Source organism: Cetorhinus maximus, chromosome 4 (assembly GCF_964194155.1).
Source record: "Cetorhinus maximus chromosome 4, sCetMax3.hap1.1, whole genome shotgun sequence".
NCBI classification, from domain to species: domain Eukaryota; kingdom Metazoa; phylum Chordata; class Chondrichthyes; order Lamniformes; family Cetorhinidae; genus Cetorhinus; species Cetorhinus maximus.
This window is the reverse complement of record NC_135882.1, coordinates 18,963,055-18,986,380: the sequence shown is the minus strand read 5'-3', so window position 1 is coordinate 18,986,380 and position 23,326 is coordinate 18,963,055. Positions and strand designations below refer to the sequence as shown.

At 41.1% G+C, this 23,326-nt stretch overlaps 1 protein-coding gene across 1 annotated transcript in view; it reads left to right on the top strand.

Annotated features, from left to right (window-relative positions):
- The first annotated feature begins 239 nt into the window (after nt 1-239).
- The window catches only part of atp6v1c1a (ATPase H+ transporting V1 subunit C1a), a 65,130-nt gene continuing 42,043 nt past the window's right edge, over nt 240-23,326 (top strand). Inside the window, exons 1-3 of the mRNA XM_078540003.1 lie at nt 240-502; nt 13,290-13,456; nt 17,751-17,818. Of these exons, the coding sequence (XP_078396129.1) occupies nt 13,325-13,456; nt 17,751-17,818 (200 nt within the window). The 5' untranslated portion in view covers nt 240-502; nt 13,290-13,324. The remainder of the gene's footprint in view (nt 503-13,289; nt 13,457-17,750; nt 17,819-23,326) is intronic.

The window sequence follows — 23,326 nt, the reverse complement described above, 5'->3', positions numbered from 1 at the left end:
CATTCCCCCTCAGCAAGAGGAAGGTTATAACAACGACCTACTTCTAAATGCATGTATTTTTTTCCAGAGATCCACGCTGGTAGTAAGAGTGGCTAAGAAATGACTACAACCACCACTCACTTTGTATTGCATTGCAATCTGAATCAAAAAACGCCCCAGGAGAGACAAGACCTAGAGTCGCACATGCGCACGAGACAAGCCGCTGATAGCGGAAGCCGGCACTGCGCAGGCGCGTGGGTCTCCGCTGAAAGACGACCCGGGAGCGGGCCGGCGCGTAAAGCCAGAGTTTACCGACCAAACGTGAGACTGCGCAGGCGTCTGAGGCTCAGCTGACCGACCGACCCCGGGACTGCGCAGGCGCGTGGGGCTCAGCTGACTGACCGACCCGGGGACTCGGCCTCTCGAGCGATGTGAGGAGGAGGGAAGCGGGGAACAGTTACAGGAGCACCGGCAATCAGGAGCGGAGCCACCCTGTCTCCCTTTTAATCCGGCCTTTCAATCGGTACGTTCCTGCGGGTCTTCCCGCGGATCTGGGGCATATGAAAGGTGGCGGCTGCCTTGTGTTGTCATGGTTGGGTTTAGTCTGGGAGGTGGTTGTTGTCAGTTAAATGGGAAGAATGATGGAGGAACAAGGCCCCGGGCCCCGCTGGATACTGACCGATCCTCTTCCCCCCCTTTCCCTAGTTGAGGGGCCGGCTGCAATCTGAGGCTGTCCGCTTCACTGCCATTGAAGCGCCCCCCCCCCCCCCCGCCGCCAAGGAGCTGGGTGCCCAGTTGAGGCTGTCAGTGTGCAATGGTCCTCCTTCCTAAATTTGTCGAGGGTGTAAGGTTTGGGGAAGTGTAAGCGTCAGTTGAGCAATCACTGAAATAGTCCACTCTCCTCAAGCTGGGAAAATGTTCAACTGCTATCGTCGGGCATTGGGTGTTTTCTTAAATGCACCCAGGTTGGTGCATGTCTGCTCCACTGTTGTTGAGCTTTGTAGGAGCCGCACTGCGCGTGTGCATGCAACACACTGAGCTTGCAATGTGGTGGCAATATTGTACATTTGCTGGGAGCTGTGACTGACCGAGGTGCTCACATGATCAGTGATTTTTAAGAAGTGCTGGCTCCTCAGAAATGTGACTAAGCGATATGCAAAGCAAATCTTACCAGGAAATTAACTTGGACCTAACTTTCATTATTACGGTGTTAATGTATTGATTAGGGACACATTTTGTACTGTTTGTGTATATGTGAACATACTGCCATCTTACTGTTTATTATTGATAATCATATTGCTTTCTTGGTTGTAAAGCTATCATGAAATCCTTTAACCTTGACTGATTCAGAAAAGATTCCTTTTTTGTTGTTGCTTTCAATCAAAAGAGAACTTAAGTTGTGAAGCACAGGTCTGTGCAGCAAGCCTGTTGTCAAAATAGAGGATGCCAGTAAGATTAATCAAATCACTAAACTTGTACTTGGTATAAACTTTTGGACCCAACTTAACATTTCTTAATAATTAACTAACTGTACAGTAAATTTCAACAACTTAAGTATGGATAAAACTTGTTTCCCCACCATTTCAGACACTGACATTGACTATTCATTTGGTATTGGTGAAGTATGCGGAAAGATTGGTGATGAGATGAAGCAATAATTATTAGATTCATTGTCAGATTATGAATCTTAATAATGAACTGATGTCTAAAAAATAAGACTGTTGTGATGATCACTACTAATCGACATAATGATGCTACAATATCCCATATTCCTGTAACCATTTTGTGATTAAAAGGTGTATCCATTTTCCCCTTTATTGAAAAAGCAATGCTCTTCTACTATTCACTGAGGCCAATTATTACATCCTGCAACAAACTGCTTTGTAACTGAATATCTCCTAACCCTTTGCATTTCTTAGAGACAAAGTGCCACATCAAAGGTTATTGCAGAAAATAAAAGCTCATGGTTTAGGGGGTAACATATTGGCATTGATAGAAGATTGACTGGCTAACAGGTAGCAGAGAGTAGGCATAAATGGGTCTTTTCAGGTTGGTAGGATGTAACGAGTGGTGTGCCACAGGGATCAGTGCTGAGACCTCAACTGTTTACAATTTATATAAATAACTGGATGGTTTCCAAATTTGCTGATCGCCCAAAGATAGGTAGGAAAGTAAGTTGTGAAGAGGACATAAGGAGGCTGCAAAAAAAATACATAGGTTAAGTGAGTGGGCAAATGGAGTATAATGTTGGAAAATGTAACATTAAAGGATGGTTACTCAGACTGACTGAGGTTGAAAAGTGATGAGCACTGATAGGATCACTGTTGTTCACAATTGATATTAATGATTTGGACTTTGGAATTAAAACCACAATTTCTAAATTTGTGGATGACTTAAAATTGGGGGGCTAGTCAATACTGAGGAAGACTGAAACAAATTACAAGAAAATGTTGAACTTGCGGAGTGAACACATAATTGGCAAATTAGTAGATTAATAGATCTTGCATTTTGGGAAGAAAAATAAGAAGGGTGCATATCACTTGGGACAACAAATATGCAAGTCACGAAAGTGGTGACACAGGTTAACCAGGCCAGAATAAAAGCAAATTGAACACTATGGATTATTTCTAGAAGGATAGAATTGAAAAGTAAAGTTATGCTAAACTTGTAACAAACCTTGGTTAAACCACATTGAGTGTACTGGATACAGTTCTAGTCACCATATTATAAAAAGGAAATGGAGGCACCGGCGAGGGTGCAAAATACATTTACAAAAATTATACCAGAAATGCGGAGTGTCTACCAATCTGGAGAGGGTAAACGGGCTTGAAAAGAGAGGTTGAAGGGTGACCGAACAGAGTTCTTTAAAATTATGAAAGGTTTTGATAGAATAGATGCAGAGAGAATGTTTCCACTTGTGGGGAAGAGTAAATCTGGAGGCCATCGATATAAGGTAGCTATTAAGAAATCAAATTATAAGATAGCTATTAAGACTCGGAATCAGAAGATAGTTCTTTACTCAGAAATTGGTGAGAATGTGAAACTCCCTACCACGGAGTGGTTAAGGTGAATAGTATTCTTACATTTAAAAGGAGGTCAGATAAGCATATGAGGGAGGGGTTATGCTGATAAAGTTATGTAAAGAAAGACTGGAGGAGGCTCGAGTGGAGCATAAACATTGGCATGAACTAGTTGGGCCAAGTGACTTGTTCTGTGCTGTATATTCTATGTATTCCTATCTAATAATATGTTTCAAACCCCTTGTGAGCTACCTTATTGAATGACTTCTGAAAATCCTTGCACGTTTCATCTGCATTTCTTTAATGCAGTTCACCATCTTTTCAAAAAACTTGCTTTAACGAATTCTAGTTGTATTTATTATGGATAGAGTGGTTGGCACCAGTAGAGTTTTCATGTCCAAATGCAGCAAGATCTGGACAATATCCAGGCTTGGGCTGACAAGTGGCAAGTAACATTTGTGCCACATGAGTGCCAGGCAATGACCATCTCCATCAAGAGAGAATCTAACCATTGCCCCATGGCATTCAATGGCATTACCATCGCTGAATCACCCACTCTCAATGGGGGTTACCATTGATCAGAAACTGAACTGGACTAGCCATATAAATACAGTGGCTACAAGAGCAGGTCAGAGGCTAGGAATCTTGTGACGAGTAACTCACTTCCTGACTCCTCAAAGCCTGTGCACCATCTACAGGGCCCAAGTCAGAAGTGTGATGGATTACCCTCCACTTGCCTGGATGAGTGCAGCTCCAACAACACTGAAGAAGCTTGACACAATCCAGGACAAAGCAGCCTGCTTGACTGACACCTCATGCACAAACATTCACTCCCACAGCACTGACGCAGTGGCAGCAGTGTGTACCATCTACAAAATGTACTGAAGGAACTCACCAAGCCTCCTTAGACAGCACCTTCCAAACCCATGACTGCTACCATCTAGAAGGACAAGGGCAGCAGATGTTTGGGAACACCACCTGCAAGTTCCCCTCCAAACCACACACCATCCTGACTTGGAAATATATCGCCCGCTGTTCCTTTAATGTCGCTGGGTCAAAATCCTGGAACTCCCTCCCTAACAGCACTGTGGGTGTACCTACACCACATGGATTGCAGCGGTTCAAGAAGGCAGCTCACCACCACCTTCTCAAGGACAATTAGGGATGGGTAATAAATGCTGGCCCAGTGAGTGACGCCCACTTCCCATGAATGAATAAAAGAACGTTTTCCTGAAAGGCATCATCAGAGGCCTGGGAGCAGGTCACCTGTAATTGTACATTTGGTGTTAGGTCAAGACTGTCAATTCAACACTTTTGCTCGAAAGAATTTAAATTAAGCAATTCTGATAAGCTATACAGCGAAACACTGAGGAATGCAGTAGGGTTCGAGTGTAGGTGATTGAACTTGGATAGCTCAGCAATGCAAAGTTCAGTCATTTCACAAAATAGTGATTGTAGTTAGCTTCCAGATAACAGCATATTCATCCACAAAATATTTAGCACAAAGAAAACTTCCACTGGGACATTTGGCTCAGTTGTCAGCCAATTGACCAAAAGGGGATTTGCAAAAATGTTACACCCTTGTTCAAAAAAGGGTGTGAGGATAAACCCAGCAACTGCAGGCCAGTTAGTTTATCAGTTTAACCTTGATGGGAAAGCTTTTAGAAATGATCATCTCAGGACATATTTAACAGCCATTTAGACAAATGTGAATGAATTAAGGAAAACCAGCACAGATTTGTTGACAAATTGTGTTTAAGTTGATTGAGTTTTTTGATGAGGTTAATACAGTTAATGTGGCAATGACTTCAGAAAGGGAGTTGATGATCTCGGGTAACCAACTTGCCATCAAAAAGCCCATGGAATAAAAGGTGAAGTGGCAACATTGATGTGAAGTTCACTGAGTGGCAGGAAACAATCTTGGTGAATGGTTGTTTCTTGGACTAGAGGTAGGTATGGAGAAAGTTAAACAGTAGGATTTCCCAGAGATTGGTACTAGGACCTCTGACTTTCTTGATCTGTATTAATGACCCAGACTTGAATGTGCAGGGCATTATTTCAAAATTTGTGAATGACACAAAACTTGGAAGTATTGTGAACTGAGAGGAGGATATGAGGACTCTGAGGACAAGCAGGTTGGTGGAATGTGTGGACAAGTGGCAGATGACGTTTAATGCAGACAAGTGTGAAGTGCTACATTTTGTTAGGAAAACCAAGTAGAGGTAATGTAAAGTAAAGGATACAATTCTAATGGGGGTGCAGGAACAGTATGTGCACAAATCATTGTAGATGGCAGGACAGGCTGAGAAAGTGGTTAATAAGGCATGTGGGACCCTGAGCTTTATAAATCGAGGCATAGAGTACAAAAGCAAGGAAGTTATGGTGAACCTCTACAGAACACTGGTTCGTCCTCAACTGAAGTATTGTGTAGATTATAGGCACCACGGCATATAAAGGCATTAGAGAAGGTGCAGGAAAGATTTAGAGAATGGTTCCAGGAATGAGGGGTCTCAGTTACATGAATAAATTAGAGAAGTTGGGATTGTTCTCCTGAGAGAAGAGATGGTTAGAGGAGTTTTGTAGAGTGTTTAAAGTCATGAGGGTCTACACAGAATAGGTGAGAGAAACTGTTCCCATTGGTACAGCAGTCAAGAACCAGAGGACACTGTTTTAAGGTGAATGACAAAAAAAAATCTCCTCCAAAGAAACCTGTCGTCCACATCTTTTTATTTTTGTGGGTTATTGGCAGAGTTTTAACACCTGGAAAACATTGATATTTGGGATTACTAGTCAACAGCTGTGTTTTCTCAACAGGCTTGTTGGTGTAAACCACAATGGAAATTCCCTGCTTCACTTCTTTCTTCCCCCTCCATCTGCTCCCGTGCATTTAAAGTAAGTCCAACATTCAGCTTGGGTGCAGCCTATTTAGGTCAGTTTTATCAGCATTAAAGATGTATTTGGGCTTATAATGGGATAAACCAGTAATTTTCTTATTCATTCGTGGGATGTGGGCAACGCTCTCTGGGCCAGCAATTATTGCCCATCCCTAATTTCCTTGAGAAGGTGGTGGTGAGCTGCCTCCTTGAACCACTGCAGTCCATATGGTGTAGGGGCACCCACAGTGATGTTAGAGAGGGAGTTCCAGGGTTTTGGACCTAGCAACAGTGTAGGAACGGCGATATATTTCCAAGTAAGGATGATGTGTGGCTTGGAGGGGAACTTGCATGTGGTGGTGTTCCCATGCATCTGCTGCTCTTGTCCTTCTAGCCGGTAGCGGTTGTGGGCTGCTGTTGAAGGAGCCTTGGTAAGTTCCTGCAGTGCATCTTGTAGATGGTATGCACTGCTGTTACTGTGCATTGGTGGTGGAGGGAGTGAATGTTTTTTGATGGGGAGTCAATCAAGCGGGCTGCTTTGTCTTGCATGGTGTCGAGCTTCTTGAGTGTTGTTGGAACTTCACTCATCCAGACAAGTGGAGAGTATTCCATCACACTCTCGTCTTGTGCCTTGTAGATGGTGGACAGGCTTTGGGGAGTCAGAAGGTGAGTTACTCGCCACAGGATTCCCAGCCTCTGACTTGCTCTTGTAGTCACAGTATTTATATGGCTAGACCAGTTCAGTTTCTGGTCAGTGGTACCCCTCAGGATGTTGATAGTATGTACTTGTCAACAATTTCTATGGGAACCTTCCAAAATCTAGACTTGGTGGCACAATGGTTCTTGAGGCATTGCCCCATCATATAAAAATAGGGTCAGTTCAAAATGCTCCAATGAATTAATTTGCTCTTTTCCAGCAAGACTTGTATGGAAAGATCAGGAAATTTATCTGCTGTAGGCCCTTTGAACCAAGTTGAATATAAATTAAGTGGTAAATTTCACTCTTCAGTGTGTGTCTTCGACGGAAATCAGAATTAAAATGTTTTAACTATTTTTATTGGGAGATTTTTTCATTTTGTATTTGCATGAAGTTAATTTTAATTGAGCAATTTCAGATTAAGGAAACTAGACTAGAATGCATAAGTATGAGGAGGAGAAGTTAAATTTACACACACAATTTGTTCACTTCCCCTGTGAGCAAGAGGGGAAAAGGCAGCAAAATCAGCACAGGACTTTGGTAGACTCATGGTCAGGAAGTTGCTCTAAGTCTTGGGTATTTTAAAGAAGTGAAAATTTGGAGATTTTGAGCCTGGTATCACTGTAACATACACGTGATTTGTTAATCCTCATTTGAAGTTGTCATTGACTTACTTTCCTTTGAGCGAATATTTTACTATGATTCATTACTGGAATTGAGCACAAAAGTTTTCTTAACAAAAATCATCAACATGTGAAATATAAGTGGATGCCCTCTTTCCTTCAGGGGAGAGGAAGAAGTATATGTCATCACCAGGGACTAATTAGCTGTCAGCCCAGGATGACCTAGCCACATTGGGAATAGTATATAGTTGTCATGCTTTCTTTTCACCCTCCTATTTTCTTTGCATTCTTTTTGAAGGAATTGATTCTAACTGCACCATGATTCCAAACATGCTGGCAGCCCTACACTACCATGCCTGTTTGTTATGTGAACAGCTGATCCCAGTCTTAACTTCATCCAACAGCAACACATGTACACTTCATAGCAGGCTTGGAAATCTTCGCTGATTCTTCCCATGCTTGCCTGGACATTAAGGCCAATTTGAAGACTTGTGTTGCCAGTCGAACTGATAACAGCTAACTCGCACTAATTGGTAATTGAACCCCAAACCTTTTGCCCGGTATTGCTTTGTTATATGCTGGCTTTACCAGCTGAATCATTAGTGTATTATAAGGGTGTTCGGCATAGCAAGGGTTAATGTCGGATAAATTGATTCCTTTGAGGTTAGGCCCATGATCCCTGTGGGAGCCTGCCAAAACCTGATAAGCACAGGAAGAAGCATTGACAAAACGGTTACTGCAGTGCCATCTTTAAAAGTGAAACACCATTTTATGCTATACTTCCCTGAGCTGAAAAGCAACCATTGATAATAAATCAGCCCAATAGTCAGTTTGTTCTTATGCAAGGGCCAAATCGGATGCAAAATTGAGCATCATGGAGAAGAATTTTTTTAAGTTGCTGGAGTTCATCAGGATTAAATAGGAAATCAGAGGAAATCCAAGTTAATATGTTGTTGTACTTATTTCATGAAATCTGATGAAATAAGCCTAATGAAAGGCATTGATGAATTCTCAGCTCGCTTTGATGAAGTATTAAAAGCCTTTGACAAGCATATTATTCAAGTGTTGGAGAGCGTAGAGCTTAAAAAGAGGGATAGAACACCCCCAGTAAAGCAACGAAAGGGCAAAAGACAATACCAAGCAAATCACACGAGACCATGTCAACACAACGAAATGCACAAGTCGAAGAATTTAATGCAGAGGAAAGAAAGAGAAAGTAAGAGGGGCAAAACTGAACTCGTTTATTCTCTTGTCTGTCGATAAGCGGAGGTTTTTAAAAATAGGCTGTGGCACTTATTCCAGAAACCCTTTGTTTGTGTAATTAATTTTTAAAGTAAGTCGCAGCAAATTCTCTTAGGTTGAAATCAAAAGTGTAGTTTATTCACAAGTTTCACCCTGGGGATGATTGTAACTTCTCTCTCACACTCCCTCGCCCTCCCTCGCCCGTTCTCTCACAAGGGGGATAGAAAATATGGGGTTTTACAACTGTGCACACCTTAACAGTAAAAAGAACCACAGAAATAGATATGAGTTCATGTGATTTCCAGAGTCCAAATCTGGAGGGCGTTCCCTCGTGGAGAAGTTACAATTCAGACGGGTTCCTGAGTGAAGGCAGAAGTGCAGAATTCCTTTAAAAGATGATGGTGGCACATAAGATGAGGTTGCTATTTAGAGACTTGGTCTCCTAGGCAGGCAATTACAAATGGCTTCCAGATAAACAAGCTTCGAAGAGGCTTAGATGTAGCATGCTGCTTTTTGATATTTGTAGGTTGGAATTAAATCATCAGACCTCCTTGTGAGTCTAGAAATGTAATATTAAAAGCTGCCCAAAGGCTAGAAGCTTGGATTATTGGATGTTGCTCATTAATGAGCTAATTGTAGCTTAACAAGCAGGTTCTGTGCTTCTGGCCAAAATCTATTGTTTACCTTGAGAGAGAGAGAGATGGTGGCCTTTAGTGCCTCTGCAGGTATGATGAATTTCAATGGCTCCCCCTTTGTTACAGTCCAGGCTGGAGAGACAAGTTGTCTGCTGGTCCTCTGGTATTGTGGATTTTAATGTGTTCTTACAATGAGGTGTGAGATTCCACAAGGTTGAGGGTGGAACTCTTTTGTACTTGTAACTGCTGTTGGAAATTTCCAGAAACTGTGACCTATCTAGTGAATCATGTGACCTGTAGCAGCCATCTTTTGGTTCAGCAAAGTTCATTTTTTAAAAGCAAAAAAAGTTTTATTCACACGGTTAATGGTCCCATGTGTTACAGACATGTCAAGAGGCTGAGAAGCAGCCAGAAGGCTTAAGAATAGAACTTCTTGAAAATGCTAACACAATGCCCAAACTGCAACAGCAGTTGGCAGTGCTGAGCGATCAGATGGCTGTGAATGAAGGAAAGCTATCTGATGTAACCCTAAAGTAACAAAGCCTATGAAAGTAATACAAACATTTCCCTGTGGAATTTATTCATATCAAAGCTGAATTGGAAGATTTGAAACACCAGATTCAAGCAGAGTAGGCACCTTTGAAAATCCATGATAAACTAATGTCTTCAATGAAGCAAACTGTTCAAGATCTGCACGAACAAAATTTCTGTGACGTCACAAAGGTACAAGGAGGCTTTGAAAGAAACAGTAAGGTTGAATGTGGACAAGAATGCAATGAGCAAAGCTCTGATTCATGTGCAGACTCAGTGCATATCTTCAGAAAAGCACAAGGAGGAATTAACAACTCTGAATTCCATTGTGGGCATATTGATGAGGGAGTTGGAAGAACTCAGCCAGAAGCCTAGCCAGGCACAACAGCAGGCAGAAAATGTACTCGAAATTGTTGTCTTGAAAGACTCTTTAAAGAATCAAAATGTGTCCCTGCAAAAACATGAGTTAAGAAAGATGTTGAATATGACATCAGAAAAAGCTGTGTTGGAACTATCAGTATCGATACAGCAATGCACTAAAGCACAGAGTGAGATGGCAAGAGCTGAACAAAAAAATAATGGTTGAAACAACTGCTAATTGTCCTTCAAAAACAAAAGGAGTACATAACACTTCAGCAGCATGAAGAAATGAAAACTGCCTTGAACAGCAGAATGAATGAACAGAGTGCACATTCTTCCAGAACAAACAGGATAGGCAAATGGTATCCGACCATAGAAGGCCGATGGTTGATAAAGAGAAATTTAACATGAAGGAGCACAAAAAATGAATCAGGTGGAGACACCCAAGTACTGGAAACACCGAATGCTACGATTTCAACTCTGAATCAACTAAGTTGGCCAAACGCAACTGAGCCTACCATTCTTCCAGGTGTGACCAGAATGAGATTTGGAGGAATTCGCAAGCCTCCAGGCCGTCAGAATTTATAAAATTAGAGCCTTGGGGTGCGGAGGTGGGGTTGTCGCGGGGAAGGGGTAGCATGTAAAGAAAGATTGTACTGTAAATATGTTGGGTAAAGACTTAGGGGAGGTGCAGTATAAGGGTGTTCTGCATCGTAAGGGAATAACATTACTGCCCACGGTATAATGTAGAGAGACAGATGACAGAGTAGACAGGAGACAGAGTTGTGTTGAGAGACAGTCTGAGAGAAGTTGGCACGAAGATAGCACTAGACAGAGCTGTACCCTGGGGATATGTGTATAGTTGTGTTACCAATAAACACTATAATTGGACCTTACAAGCCTCTAAACCTCTTTGTGAGACCTACTGAAACAGCCAGGGATTAATGTGCAGTTTAATGTAGATTATGACACATGTCTGTGACTATCTATCTTTCCCTGTAATTAGATACATTAGTTAGCTAATGTTCTTTTAAAGAAAAATCTCCTGGTAATACAGTAGAATTATAATTTTAAACAAAAGTGGCAGTTTTGAATATAAATCTCAAAAGGCCAAATTGTGTAATTGAAGTGCAATAAAAACTGCTCATGAGTCACATCTCTAGCAGGGTGCAAAAGCCATGTGAAAACCAACTCTTTCACTGGATCTTTTGAAGCTGTTTTCTGCTCACTTGTTTCCTAATTTAGGCGTTGGGGTTTTATATCTTAAATTTTGATATAGTTTTAGTACAGAAGTAAGAACAACATTTGGCATCAACAGTAAATTTGTAGCTTGTTTCATGGCAATTTTTAGCTTTTCTGAATGGAACATGTTAAATACCATATTTAAACGCAGATGCACTGATTTTATTTTTCAAACTGCAGGCTGAAGTATTGGGCACTAATCAAGGCCTCAGCCTTTACTGCAAGTACCTGCTTTCTTCTGTACTACCTTCAGTTTCTTCATTCATTGGATTATGGTTCAGCATCTGATGAGTTTGGTTAAGTGGGAAGTTTAATTATGCTTGTAAAAACTGCTTCTGTGGTTAAAAAATAGTGTTCCACGATAGTTGTTTTGCTAGTTATTGTATCTGATGAATAGAACGTTCGAACCTTCATCAGGTGTTGCCATGATTCTGTGCAACATTCTGGCCTCTCGATTAGATCAAATTCAAGCTCCACTCCAGAGGACATGAGCACATAATCTAGGCTGACATAATCTGGACTGACACTTGATACTGCACAGTAACTATTTTAAAATAAAAATTTCAAACAAATTACCCTGTCAGTACATCACACATTTTGGTGTGGTGGTTCAAATGTAACAATTATTTGATAGCTGAGGTTAGGCGAAGAATAATACTGAAATAGATTTTTAAAAGAGGTGGTACCAAACAGGAGATTCAAGGTTAGAGCTTCTGAATAGTGGCTTCTATTCCCTACAAACCTTTTGGCATCATAAAGTTGTTTTATGCAAGCAATTCTCGATATCCTTTGGATTGAAACTTGTAAGGAGTTATTTAATTGAATAATTGCGCAAGTGCTGAGCTATCAGAGATGTTCTCCTTTGGATGAGACATTAAACAGCAGCCTGTCTATCCTCTTGTGGATATGAAAGGTCCCATAGCACCATTCAAAGAACAGCAAGGGGAGTTCTCAGTGTGGTGATCAACATTTGCCTCTCAACCAATATCACTAAAACAGGTTGGCCGGTTATTTATCTCATTACTATTTGTGGGACCTTGCTGTGTGCTAATTGGCTGCTGCATTTCTTAATGTTACAAAAATGATCATTCGTTGGTTGGGAAGTCTTTGGGATGTCCTGAGGCCAATTGGTTGGGAAGTCTTTGGGATGTCCTGAGGCCAATTAGATGGGAAGTCTTTGGGATGTCCTGAGGCCATGAAAGGCACTACATAAATGCAGGTTTGTAAATGTTGGCATAAACACTCCAGGTAAATATATTGTAGTATTAAATGCCTGTATTATCTTTCATAATATGCTTGGGCCTATACTTATTGGAGTTTAGAAGAATGAGAAGTGACCTTACTGAAACATATGATTCTGAGGGGCCTTGACAGGGTGGATGCTGAGAGGATTTTCTCCCACATGGGGGAATCTAGAACTAGGGGACACAGTTTCAAAATAAAGGGCATCCCATTTAAGACTCTGACGAGGAGGAATTTCTTCTCTGAGGAATGTTAATCTTTGGAATTCACCCACCCCAGAGAGCAGTGGAGGCTAGATCATTGAATATATTCAAGGCTGCATTTGACAGACCTTTGATTGAGTCAAGGATTGAAGTGGGTAGGCAGGAAAGTGGAATTAAAGTCACAATTAGATCAGCCATCATCATATTGAATGGTGGAACAGGATAGAGTGGTTAAATGGCCTATTTATCCTATTTCTTATGTTCTCAACCACAATTGTTAGAGGAATGTACCCTATATTGGTGATAGAGCATGCCCCTTTAAGCTTGCAATGAGCAATGTGGTTAAAGCCTGATGCTTTGTGAACTGTGTGCATTTGACATTATGCTTTAACAATTGATTGTATATTCTTAAACACACTTACTTTCTTTAGGGTCCTCAATTTGAGGGACAAAGGGTCATGTTCAACGTTGATTCCTGCAGGTGTGAATGCATAATCTATGCAATGTTGTCCAGGTGTTATGAATTGTATTTAACTTTGCACAGATGATCCGAAGTGATTAAGCAAAGTAGAGCTTATTCTAACAGCAAGGCAAAGCATTGAGGCACTATTGCATTAACTGGGTTTTATTGTCTTATTTCAGTATATCAGTTTACTTCAAGAGATTACTTACTGAGGATGACAGAATTTTGGTTAATATCTGCTCCTGGGGAAAAAACATGTCAACAGACATGGGACAAATTAAATGTTACAACCACAAGGAACAACCATCTCTCTACCAACTTCAAGTTTGCAATTCCAGATTTAAAGGTCAGTAACAAAATGTGTAATTTTTGTTGAATTTGTGAATTTTCAAATGAGGCTGGCTTGAAATGTCCCCCAAAAAAGAATTGTATCTGCTCATAGTCCATTTGCTGCTTGGCACACGATTGACATATTGTTTGGTCTTAACTAGCAATTGTTGTAAATTCCAGAATGGAAGTTGAAGTATAGCAATATACATTAATACTGAAAAGATAAAAATCCAATTGGGTAGATAAAATTTCTTCTCTATAACAATATGAAAATTATTTGTTTTTATTACTGTGATCCAGGGTGAATGTGAATATGGCGAAAGAAATGGTGAAACTTCTTACTCTTCAGTCCACATGCATGAAATTTTACTTTGTTGTATCCTGTTTATTACATTCTTACATAGAAGCATACATAGAAAATAGGAGCAGGAGTAGGCCATTCGGCCCTTCGAGCCTGTTCCACCATTCATTATGATCATGGCTGATCATCCAACTCAATAGTCTGCTCCCACTTTCTCCCCATATCCTTTGATCCCTTTCGCTCCAAGAGCTATATCTTACTCCTTCTTGAAAACATACAATGTTTTGGGCTTAACTACTTTCTGTGGTAGCGAATTCCACAGGCTCACCACTCTCTGGGTGAAGAATTTTCTCCTCATCTCAGTCCTGAGTGGTCTACCCGTATCCTCAGACTGTCATCCCTGGTTCTGGACTCCCCCACCATCGGGAACATCAAGAACAAAGAAAAGTACAGCACAGGAACAGGCCCTTCGGCCCTCCAAGCCTGCACCGATCATATTGCCCGTCAACTAAAATATTTTGCACTTCCAGGGTCCGTATCCCTCTATTCCCATCCTAGTCATGTATTTATCAAGCTGCCTCTTAAACACCACAACGTACCTGCTTCCACCACCTCCTCTGGCAGCGAATTCCAGACACACACTCTACCCTCTGCGTAAAAAAACTTACCCCGCACATCTCCTCTATAGTTTTCTCCTCTCACCTTAAATCTATGTCCCCTAGTAATTGACTCTTCCACCCTGGGAAAAAGCTTCTGACTATCTACTCTGTCCATGCCACTCATAATTTTGTAAACTTCTATCAAGTCCTTCCTGCATCTACCCTGCCGAGCCCTGTTAGAATTTTATAGGTTTCTATGAGATCCCCCCATATTCTTCTGAACTCCAGTGAATATAATCCTAACCGACTCAATCTCTCCTCATATGTCAGTCCCCTCATTCCAGGAATCAGCCCGGTAAACCTTCGCTGCACTCCCTCTTTAGCAAGTACATCCTTCCTCAGATAATGAGACCAAAACTGCGCACACTATTCCAGGTGCGGTCTCACCAAGGCCCTGTATAATTGCAGCAAGACATCCTTGCTCCTATACTCGAATCCTCTGGCTATGAAGGCCAACATACCATCTGCCTCCTTTACTGTCTGCTGCACCTGCATGCTTACCTTCAGCAGCTGGTGTACGAGAACACCCAGGTCTCGTTGCACGTTCCCCTCTCTCAACTTATAGCCATTCAGATAATAATCTGCCTTCCGGTTTTTGCTACCAAAGTGGATAACTTCACATTTATCCACATTATACTGCATCTGCCATGCATTTTCCCACTCACTCAGCTTGTCCAAATCACACTGAAGCATCTCTGCATCTTCCTCACAGCTCACCCTCCCACCCAGCTTTGTGTCATCTGCAAATTTTGAGATATTACATTTAGTTCCCTCATCTAAATCATTAATATATATTGTGAATAGCTGGGGTCCCAGCACCGATCCCTGCAGTACCCCACTAGTCACTGCCTGCCATTCGGAAAAAGATCCGTTTATTCCTACTCTTTGTTTCCTGTCTGCCAACCAGTTTTCTATCCATCTCAATACACTACCCCCAATCCCATGTGCTTTAATTTTACATGCAAATCTCTTATGTGGGACTTTGTCGAAAGCCTTCTGAAAGCCCAAATAATCCACATCCACTGGCTCCCCCTCATCAACTCTACTAGTTACATCCTCAAAAAATTCCAGTAGATTTGTCAAGCATAATTTCCCTTTCGTAAATCCATGCTGACTCTCTCCGATTCTGCCACTGTTTTCCAAGTGTTCAACTATTAAAGCTTTTATAATGGGCCCTAGAATTTTCCCCACTATTGACGTCAGGCTGACTGGTCTATAATTCCCTGTTTTCTCTCTACCTCCCTTTTTAAATAGTGGGGTTACATTAGCTACCCTCCAATCTGTAGGAACTGTTCCAGAGTCTATAGAATCTCGGAAGATGACCACCAATGCATCCACTATTTCTAGGGCCGCTTCCTTAAGTACTCTGGGATGTAGATTATCAGGCCCTGGGGATTTAACTGCCTTCAATCCCATCAATTTCCCCAACACCGTTTCCCTACTAATACTGATTTCTTTCAGTTCCTCCCTCTCACTAAACCCTGTGTTCCCCAACATTTTTGGTATGTTATTTGTGTCCTCCTTTGTGAAGACAGGACCAAAGTATGTATTCAGTTGGTCAGCCATTTCTTTGTTCCCCATTATAAATTCCCCTGTTTCTGACTGTAAGGAACCTACATTTGTCTTCACCAATCTTTTTCTCTTCACATACCTATAGAAACTTTTACAGTCAGTTTTTATGTTCCCTGCAAGCTTACTCTCGTTCTCTATTTTCCCCTTCTTAATCAATCCCTTGGTCCTCCTTTGCTGAATTCTAAAGTGCTCCCAATCCTCAGGTCTGTTGTTTTTTCTGGCCAATTTGTATGCCTCTTCCTTGGATCTAATACTATCTCTAATTTCCCTTGTCTGCAAAGAATGAATGGAAAGACCATGCAGCATGTTTATTTTATGCATGAGCAATTTTCAACACAATCTTGAATATTTATTGATAAATAAACTGCAGAATTTCATTATTTTAGCTCCATTTCAACTGTTACTATTTGTCTGCAATAATGCGTGGTAAACAACTTGTATGGTGTGTTCGGATTAAACCTAAGATGCATCCTGACCAGAGACTTTCACATCTTTAGCTAGGTGTGGCAATTTTACAACACTGGCATACATGAAAAGATATCTGACTTTCTAGAAGAATTTATATGCAGGAACCTTGGATGTCTTATCTAAACTGTACTTGTATCTTTAGCTTCAGTGAGGTTGAGTAGCAATGTACAAAATTGATTCCACCCCCCCGCCAAACTCTTCTGACAGTATAGAGCAAAAAATTGTAGAAATTTGTGGGGTCATATGCTGCATGTAGTAATTTGAAGTACTACTAATTACAGGTATTTAGTTAATATTTGCAGAGTTCAGAGAGGACCTCAACTAGTATGGTACAGTTGTAGGGCTTAGAGGATGCTTCTGACAGTTACGACACTATAGTTCAACAAGAATATATGTCTATATATTTTGCACTTCCTGCTTAAGTTTTTCAGACAAGGTTATAGTTACAGTAACATTTGGGGTTGTGTAAAAGATTTTATACTGATGAATGAATCTCCTGTTATACTAGCAGGGGATGAGGGTGGTGGGGTGGTGGAGAGCAGATGGTGTATTTGAGGCTGGCCTGCTTGAGCAGAGGAGAGTGAAGTTTGAAGTGGCTGCCAAGTGCCATCAGGTGGGAGGCGGAATGGGATGGAGATAGCTGGGTGGCCAGAAGTATAGTGCAGAACAAAAGCAGATGTAATTCCCATTCTTTTGTAGCTTACATTGGATGATTGGAGCTGAAGGTCGTCTTCTACATTTTCAATAAGATAAATATCGTACAGGGAGCTATGGGATTGCGCCTTAAGTCCTTAAAGGTGTCTCTGTGGTTTAAGCTGATGATAAAGATAGAAGCATGACCTGGATGAGGAAAATGCTATTGCTGGAAGGAAAGAAATCCAACAATTTTTGTGCATAGCCAGTCAAATGGTTGCCTTGTACTGCTTGGATCAATAGAGCACAAATGTGGGTCAAGTAACTCTATTAGAATTACAGTCAGATTGCTAGAAGTCCTGGACTCGACAGGCCAATGAGAAAGCCAAAGAGGGCCCAAACTTAACATTCTAAATACTAAGTAAATAGATTTAATAGAATGATTCTACAGTTCCTCCTTTTAGTTGCTTACAATGGGTGGGGCTATGTCATACATTTAAACTGTTAAATATTGCTACACCTCAAATATTTTTCTTTGTTGTGGGGGAAAATATAGAAACGCTTATTCAAAGTTAGGATTGTTTTTTGAAAAAAGCCAAAGTGCATTCTAGTTTGTCATGGATAAAAATGCTTTCACTTATTTTTGTATTGCATTCAATATTCGATTTTCCCCTTAGGTTGGAACTTTAGATGTCTTAGTGGGGTTATCTGATGAGCTGGCCAAGTTGGACTCATTTGTGGAGGGGTAAGTTTGTTAAATACCTTTAACGATTTCTGAAATCAAATTTACATTTCTAAAGTACTCTGTAAAAGATGAATACAAAAATTAAATTAAATGGGTGCTCTGAGGCTACAGTGCAGAGCTATATGATTTTCACAGCATGTATAGGTGAATAATTAGAGCTCTCCCCTTTAAGAATTAATGCCATCATATAAGTCATGTGGGTTATCCGGTTAGTCAGTCTTCAGAAGCATTTAGTTTGTAGTTTATGTAAACAAGCTAGCTTAGAAACATTGTCCTTAAGTGACTCTTTGACCATGCATCAGGTTTGTCATGATATAGCATAGAAATGTGACAACACAAATGTGGAGGGAACTTTTCAAACACTCAGAGATGATATTTCTCTAATGTGAGTTTTGTTTTAAAAACAATTTGGTATACCTTACATCCTGATAAATAATTTTTGCTTCAAGGTGAAATATAATACAAACCAATAGATATGGTTGCAGAGTTTAAATGATATATTTCTGATTATGCAGTTCTGTCACAAAATGTGTGGAAGATGGCTTTTTCGCCAACACTGTTGCAGTTCTTAGAGAAATGTTCAGTGAATTTTTCTTTGTGATATATTGCATTATGTAGTTGGTTAAGTGGTACAGACCATTAGAATGCATCTTGAGATGACGTTAAAAAAAAATGTAGCAGAGGCTGGCAAGGGTAATAGTTGTGAAATTTTAAGCAATGCTCATGCACTTCTGGTTTATGTTTAACTTTGCTATCCAGAATCCTCCTTTGTTATTGAAGTAGCTATCGACGCCTCACGGAAGAAATATTTTGGCAGTGTTAGATGTGACTCAGTTGGTGCCTGTCAGAAGCCTATGGATTCAAGTCCCAATCTAGAGATTTGAGGACAAAAATCTAGTCTGACACTCTTGTGCAGTGCTTAGGGAGTACTATTGGAAGTGCTGCCTTCCAGACGAGACATTAAACCAAGGCTCTGTCTACAGTCAAGTGAACGTGAAAGATGCACTGGCACTATTTTGAAGAAGAGCGGGGGAGTTATCCCTTATTTCCTGGCCAATATTTATCCCTCAATCAGCATCACTTAAAAACGGATTATCTGAGCATTATCAAATTGCTGTTTTGGAGCTTGCTGTGTACAAATTGACTACTGCATTCCCTGCATTAAAGCTAATTAAGTACATTTGAAGTGTAATCAGTGTTGTAAAGTTCTTTGTGATATCCTGAAGTCATGACAGGCACCATATAAAAGCAAGTCTTTGAGTAAGGGCGTGCAAGGAGACAGGTGACTACACCAGAGTGAGACAGAGACTGAGCAGCAAATTAGGTTCATGTGGTGAATTCTGGTAAGTCCTTTTCAGATATTAACTATAGAGCAGGAATCAAAATCTGACATAGTACTAACCTTCAAGTAAGTTAGGTTAGCTTGTTAAACAGAGAACCTCATGGAGTAGCAGTTACTGTCAATCACCTGAAAGCAGTTGGTTCAAGTGGTGTTAATTACTGTAGCAGGAAGCTAAACTAGCTAGTGACTCATTAGAGGGTCTATAAAAGAGATGGGCTTTTCAAACCGCAGGATCGGAAAGGGATGCGCGAGGAGACAGGCAACTACGCCGAATTGAGACAGGGACTGAGTGAGTTGGTTCACGTGGGAATTTGGTGCATGGGGGGAATGAGGTTTGGTATACATAAGAATTATTTTATGTTAATTAAATAATTAAAGTAAATTAACTAAAAAAACATAAGTAACAATGACAGGACATGTGTTATGTTGCAGCTATGGAATGTAGGGGCTTTTGGATGCCAAGGCGATCCATGGTAAACATGTCTGCTGAAAGTGTAAGCAGCTAGAAGAATTCTGGATCAGAATTATTGATCTGGAAGCTTAACTGCAGACACTCTGCAACATAGGGGAGGGGGGGAAATACCTGGACACTTTGTTCAGGAAGATGGTCACGCCTCTTAGAATAGGCTTGTTTTGGTCAGCAGTGAGGGACAGGAGGATGTGACGGTGAGTGAGGCAGGTAATGGGATTGAGCAGACAGTAGTGGAAGAGCCTTAGACTTTGCAATTGTCAAACAGATTTGAAGTGCAAGATGGATGAGCAGGCTGGCCATGGTACCATGGTACAGGAAGCCGTTCAGGCCGGGGGGTGTAGTTGGTTGGAAATGGAAATGTAGCGGTAGTAAGGGGTAGTAAAATGAGGAGGATTGCCACTGTTCTCTGCAGCAAAGAGCGTGAGTTGCCTGCCTGTTGCCAGGATTTGGGACATCTGCTCGGGGCTGGAGAGGAGCTTGCATGCGGAGGGGGAGGATCCAGTCGTCCTGGTCCATGTAGGTACCAACGGCATAGACAATACAAGGAAGGAAGTTCTGCATGGTGAGTATGAGAAGCTAGACACCAAATTAAGAAGCAGAACCTCAAAGGTAATAATCTCTGGATTATTACCTGAGCCATGTGCAAATTGGCATAGGACAAATAAGATGAGAGAGATGAATGCATGGCTCAAAGACTGGCGTTGGAGAAGTGGGTTCCGATTCGCGGGACACTGGCACCAGTACTGGGGAAAGTGGGGGCTGTGCCGTCGGGAGGTCTACACCTGAACCGTGCTGGGATATTTGTTCTTGCGAATCGTATAACTAGGGAAGTAGAGAAGACTTTAAACTAAAAAAGAGGGGTGAGGGATCAAATTTGGGTATATGTGGCAAATCAAGGGGTAGATTCAAGGTAGGATACCATAATAGTAATATGAGAACTGAGGGCCATAGAATAGCAGGAACGGACAGACAGATAAAACCTAAGTATACACCAGTATTTAAGACTAGATGTTACGAAGATAACCAAAAGACAAAACTAAAGGCTCAGTACCTGAATACGCGTAGCATTCATAAAAAGGTAAATGAATTGATAGCATACATTGATGTAAATTAATATAGAGACGTGGCTGCAGGATGATGAGGATTGGGCCCTGAATATTGAGGGGTAAATGATATTCAAGAAGAATAGGAAGCTAAGTAAAGGTAGAGTGGTAGCACTGTTGATCAAGGGTAGCATTGGTGCAATAATTACAGATGACCTTGGTTCAAGAGATCTGGATGTAGAATCGGTTTGGTTGGAGATGAGGAATAGTAGGGGAAAGAAGTCACTAGTGGGAGTGGTCTACAGGCCCCCTAACTGTAACCACAATGTAGGACAAAGTGTACGAGAAGAAATATTGGGTGCTTGAGATAAAGAAATGGCAATAATGGGTGATTTTAACCTATATATAAACTAGAAAAATCAAATTGGCAGTAGCAGCCTGGATCAGGAGTTCATAGAATGCTTTCGAGATCGTTGGTTCCAAAAATGCTGCTCTAAAAAAGTGAGAGCAGGTTATATTAGACTTGGTATTGTGTAATGCGACAGGATTAATTAATGACCTCAGAGTGAAGGCACCCCAAGGTAGCAGCAACCACAATGTGATTGAATTTTACATCCATTTTGAAGGGGAGAAGAGGGGGCCTAAGACTAGTATTTTTAAACTAAAATAAGGGCAACTATGTGGGCATGAAAGCTGAGTTAGTTGAAGTGAACTTGGATACTAGGCTAGGTGATAGATACATAGAGAAGCAGTGGCAGACATTTAAGGGGATATTTCAGAATACTCAGAATAAGTATATTCCTACAATGATGAAAAATTCTAAGGGGAGGACCCACCATCCATGGTTAACTAAAGAAGTTAAAGAAAGCATCAAATTTAAGGAAAAAGCATAAAACTGTGCAAAAATAAGTGCAGGTCAGATGATTGGTCAGAATATAAAGAACAGCAGAGGATGACTAGATGGTTAATCAGGAGAAAGAAAGTTGAGTGTGGGAGGGATCTAGCTAGAGATGTAAAAATGGATAGCAAGAGCTTCTACAGGTATTTAAAAAGGAAAAGAATAAGCAAATTGAGTGTTGGTCCTCTAGAGAGTGACAGTGGGGAGTCAATAGTAGATGTTTGGTGTTAATTTTGCAAAATTCGCTATATTCTGGAAAGGTCCCGTCAGACGATATTAGCAAATATAACTCCTCTATTCAGGAAGGGAGGGAGGTGGAAAGCTATAGGCCAGTTAGCTTGATGCCTGTCGTAGGCAAGGTGTTAGAGTTGATCATTATGGAGGTTATAAGTCGGCAATTAGAAAAACTCAAGGTAATCGGGAAGAGTCAGCATGGTTTTGTGAAAGGGAAATCGTGTTTAACCAACTTATTGTAGTTCTTTGAAGGAGTGACATGTGCAGTGGACAAAGGGGAGCCTGTTAACGTGCTGTACTAGGATTTCCAGAAGGCATTTGATAAGGTGCCACATCAAAGGTTATTGCGGAAATAAAAAGCTCATGGTGTAGGGGGTAACATATTAGTCTGGATAGAAGATTGGCTGGCTGGTAGAAAACAGAATATGCATAAATCGGTCTTTGTCTCATTGGCAGGATGTGATGAGTGGAGTCCTGCAGGAGTCTCTGCTGAGGCCTCAACTTTTTACAATTGATGTCAATGACTTAGATGAGGGTAGTGAAGGCATGGTAGCTAAATTTGCAGATGACACAAAGGTAGGAAAGTATGTTGTGAGGAGGGCATAAGGAGGTTGCAGACGGATATGGAGAGGTTGAGTGAGTGGGCAAAAATCTGGCAGATGGTGTATAATGTAGGAAAATGTGAAGTTCACTTTGGCAGGAAGAAGAGAAAAGCAGAGTATTAGTTAAATGGAGAACGGGTGCAGAATTCCGAGGTGCAGAGGGATCTAGGTGTTTTCGCGCATGAGTCACAAAAAGTTAGTATGCAGGTACAGCAAGTAGTTAAGAAGGCTAATGGAATGGAATTGAACGTAAAATTAGGGATGTTATGCTTCAGTTATGCAGGGCATTGATGAGACCACATCTCGATTATTGTGTGCATTTTGGCCTCCTTGTTTAAGGAAGGTTGTAAATACGCTGGAGGTGGTTTGGAGGAGGTTTACTAGATTGATGCCTGGAATGAGTGGGCTGTCTTATGAGGAAAGGTTAGACAGACTGGGCTTATTTCCACTGGAGTTTAGAAGAGTGAGGGGTGACTTGATTGAAGTATATAAGATCCTGAACAGTGTTGACAAGGTGGATGTGGAAAGGATGTTTCCTCTTGTGCATGAGTCCAGAACTATGGGGCACTGTTTTAAAATTAGGGTTCACCCTTATAGGACAGAGATGTGGAGAAATCTTTTCTAAGGGTTGTGTGACTTTGGAACTCTACCTCCAAAAGCAATGGAAGCAGGGTAATTGAATATTTTAAAGGCAGAGGTAGTTTCTTGTTTGGCAAGGGAGTCAAAGGTTATCAGGGGTAGATGGGAACGTGGAATTCAAAACACGAACAGATCAGCTATGATCTTATTGATTAGTGGAGCATGCTCAAGGGGCCGAATGGGCTACTTTTGCTCCTATTTCATATGTTCTTTTTAGAAGAACAGAAAAAGAGCCCAAAAATCTATTCTTTAGTCAAGAAGAGATTTTTTTCCCCCAG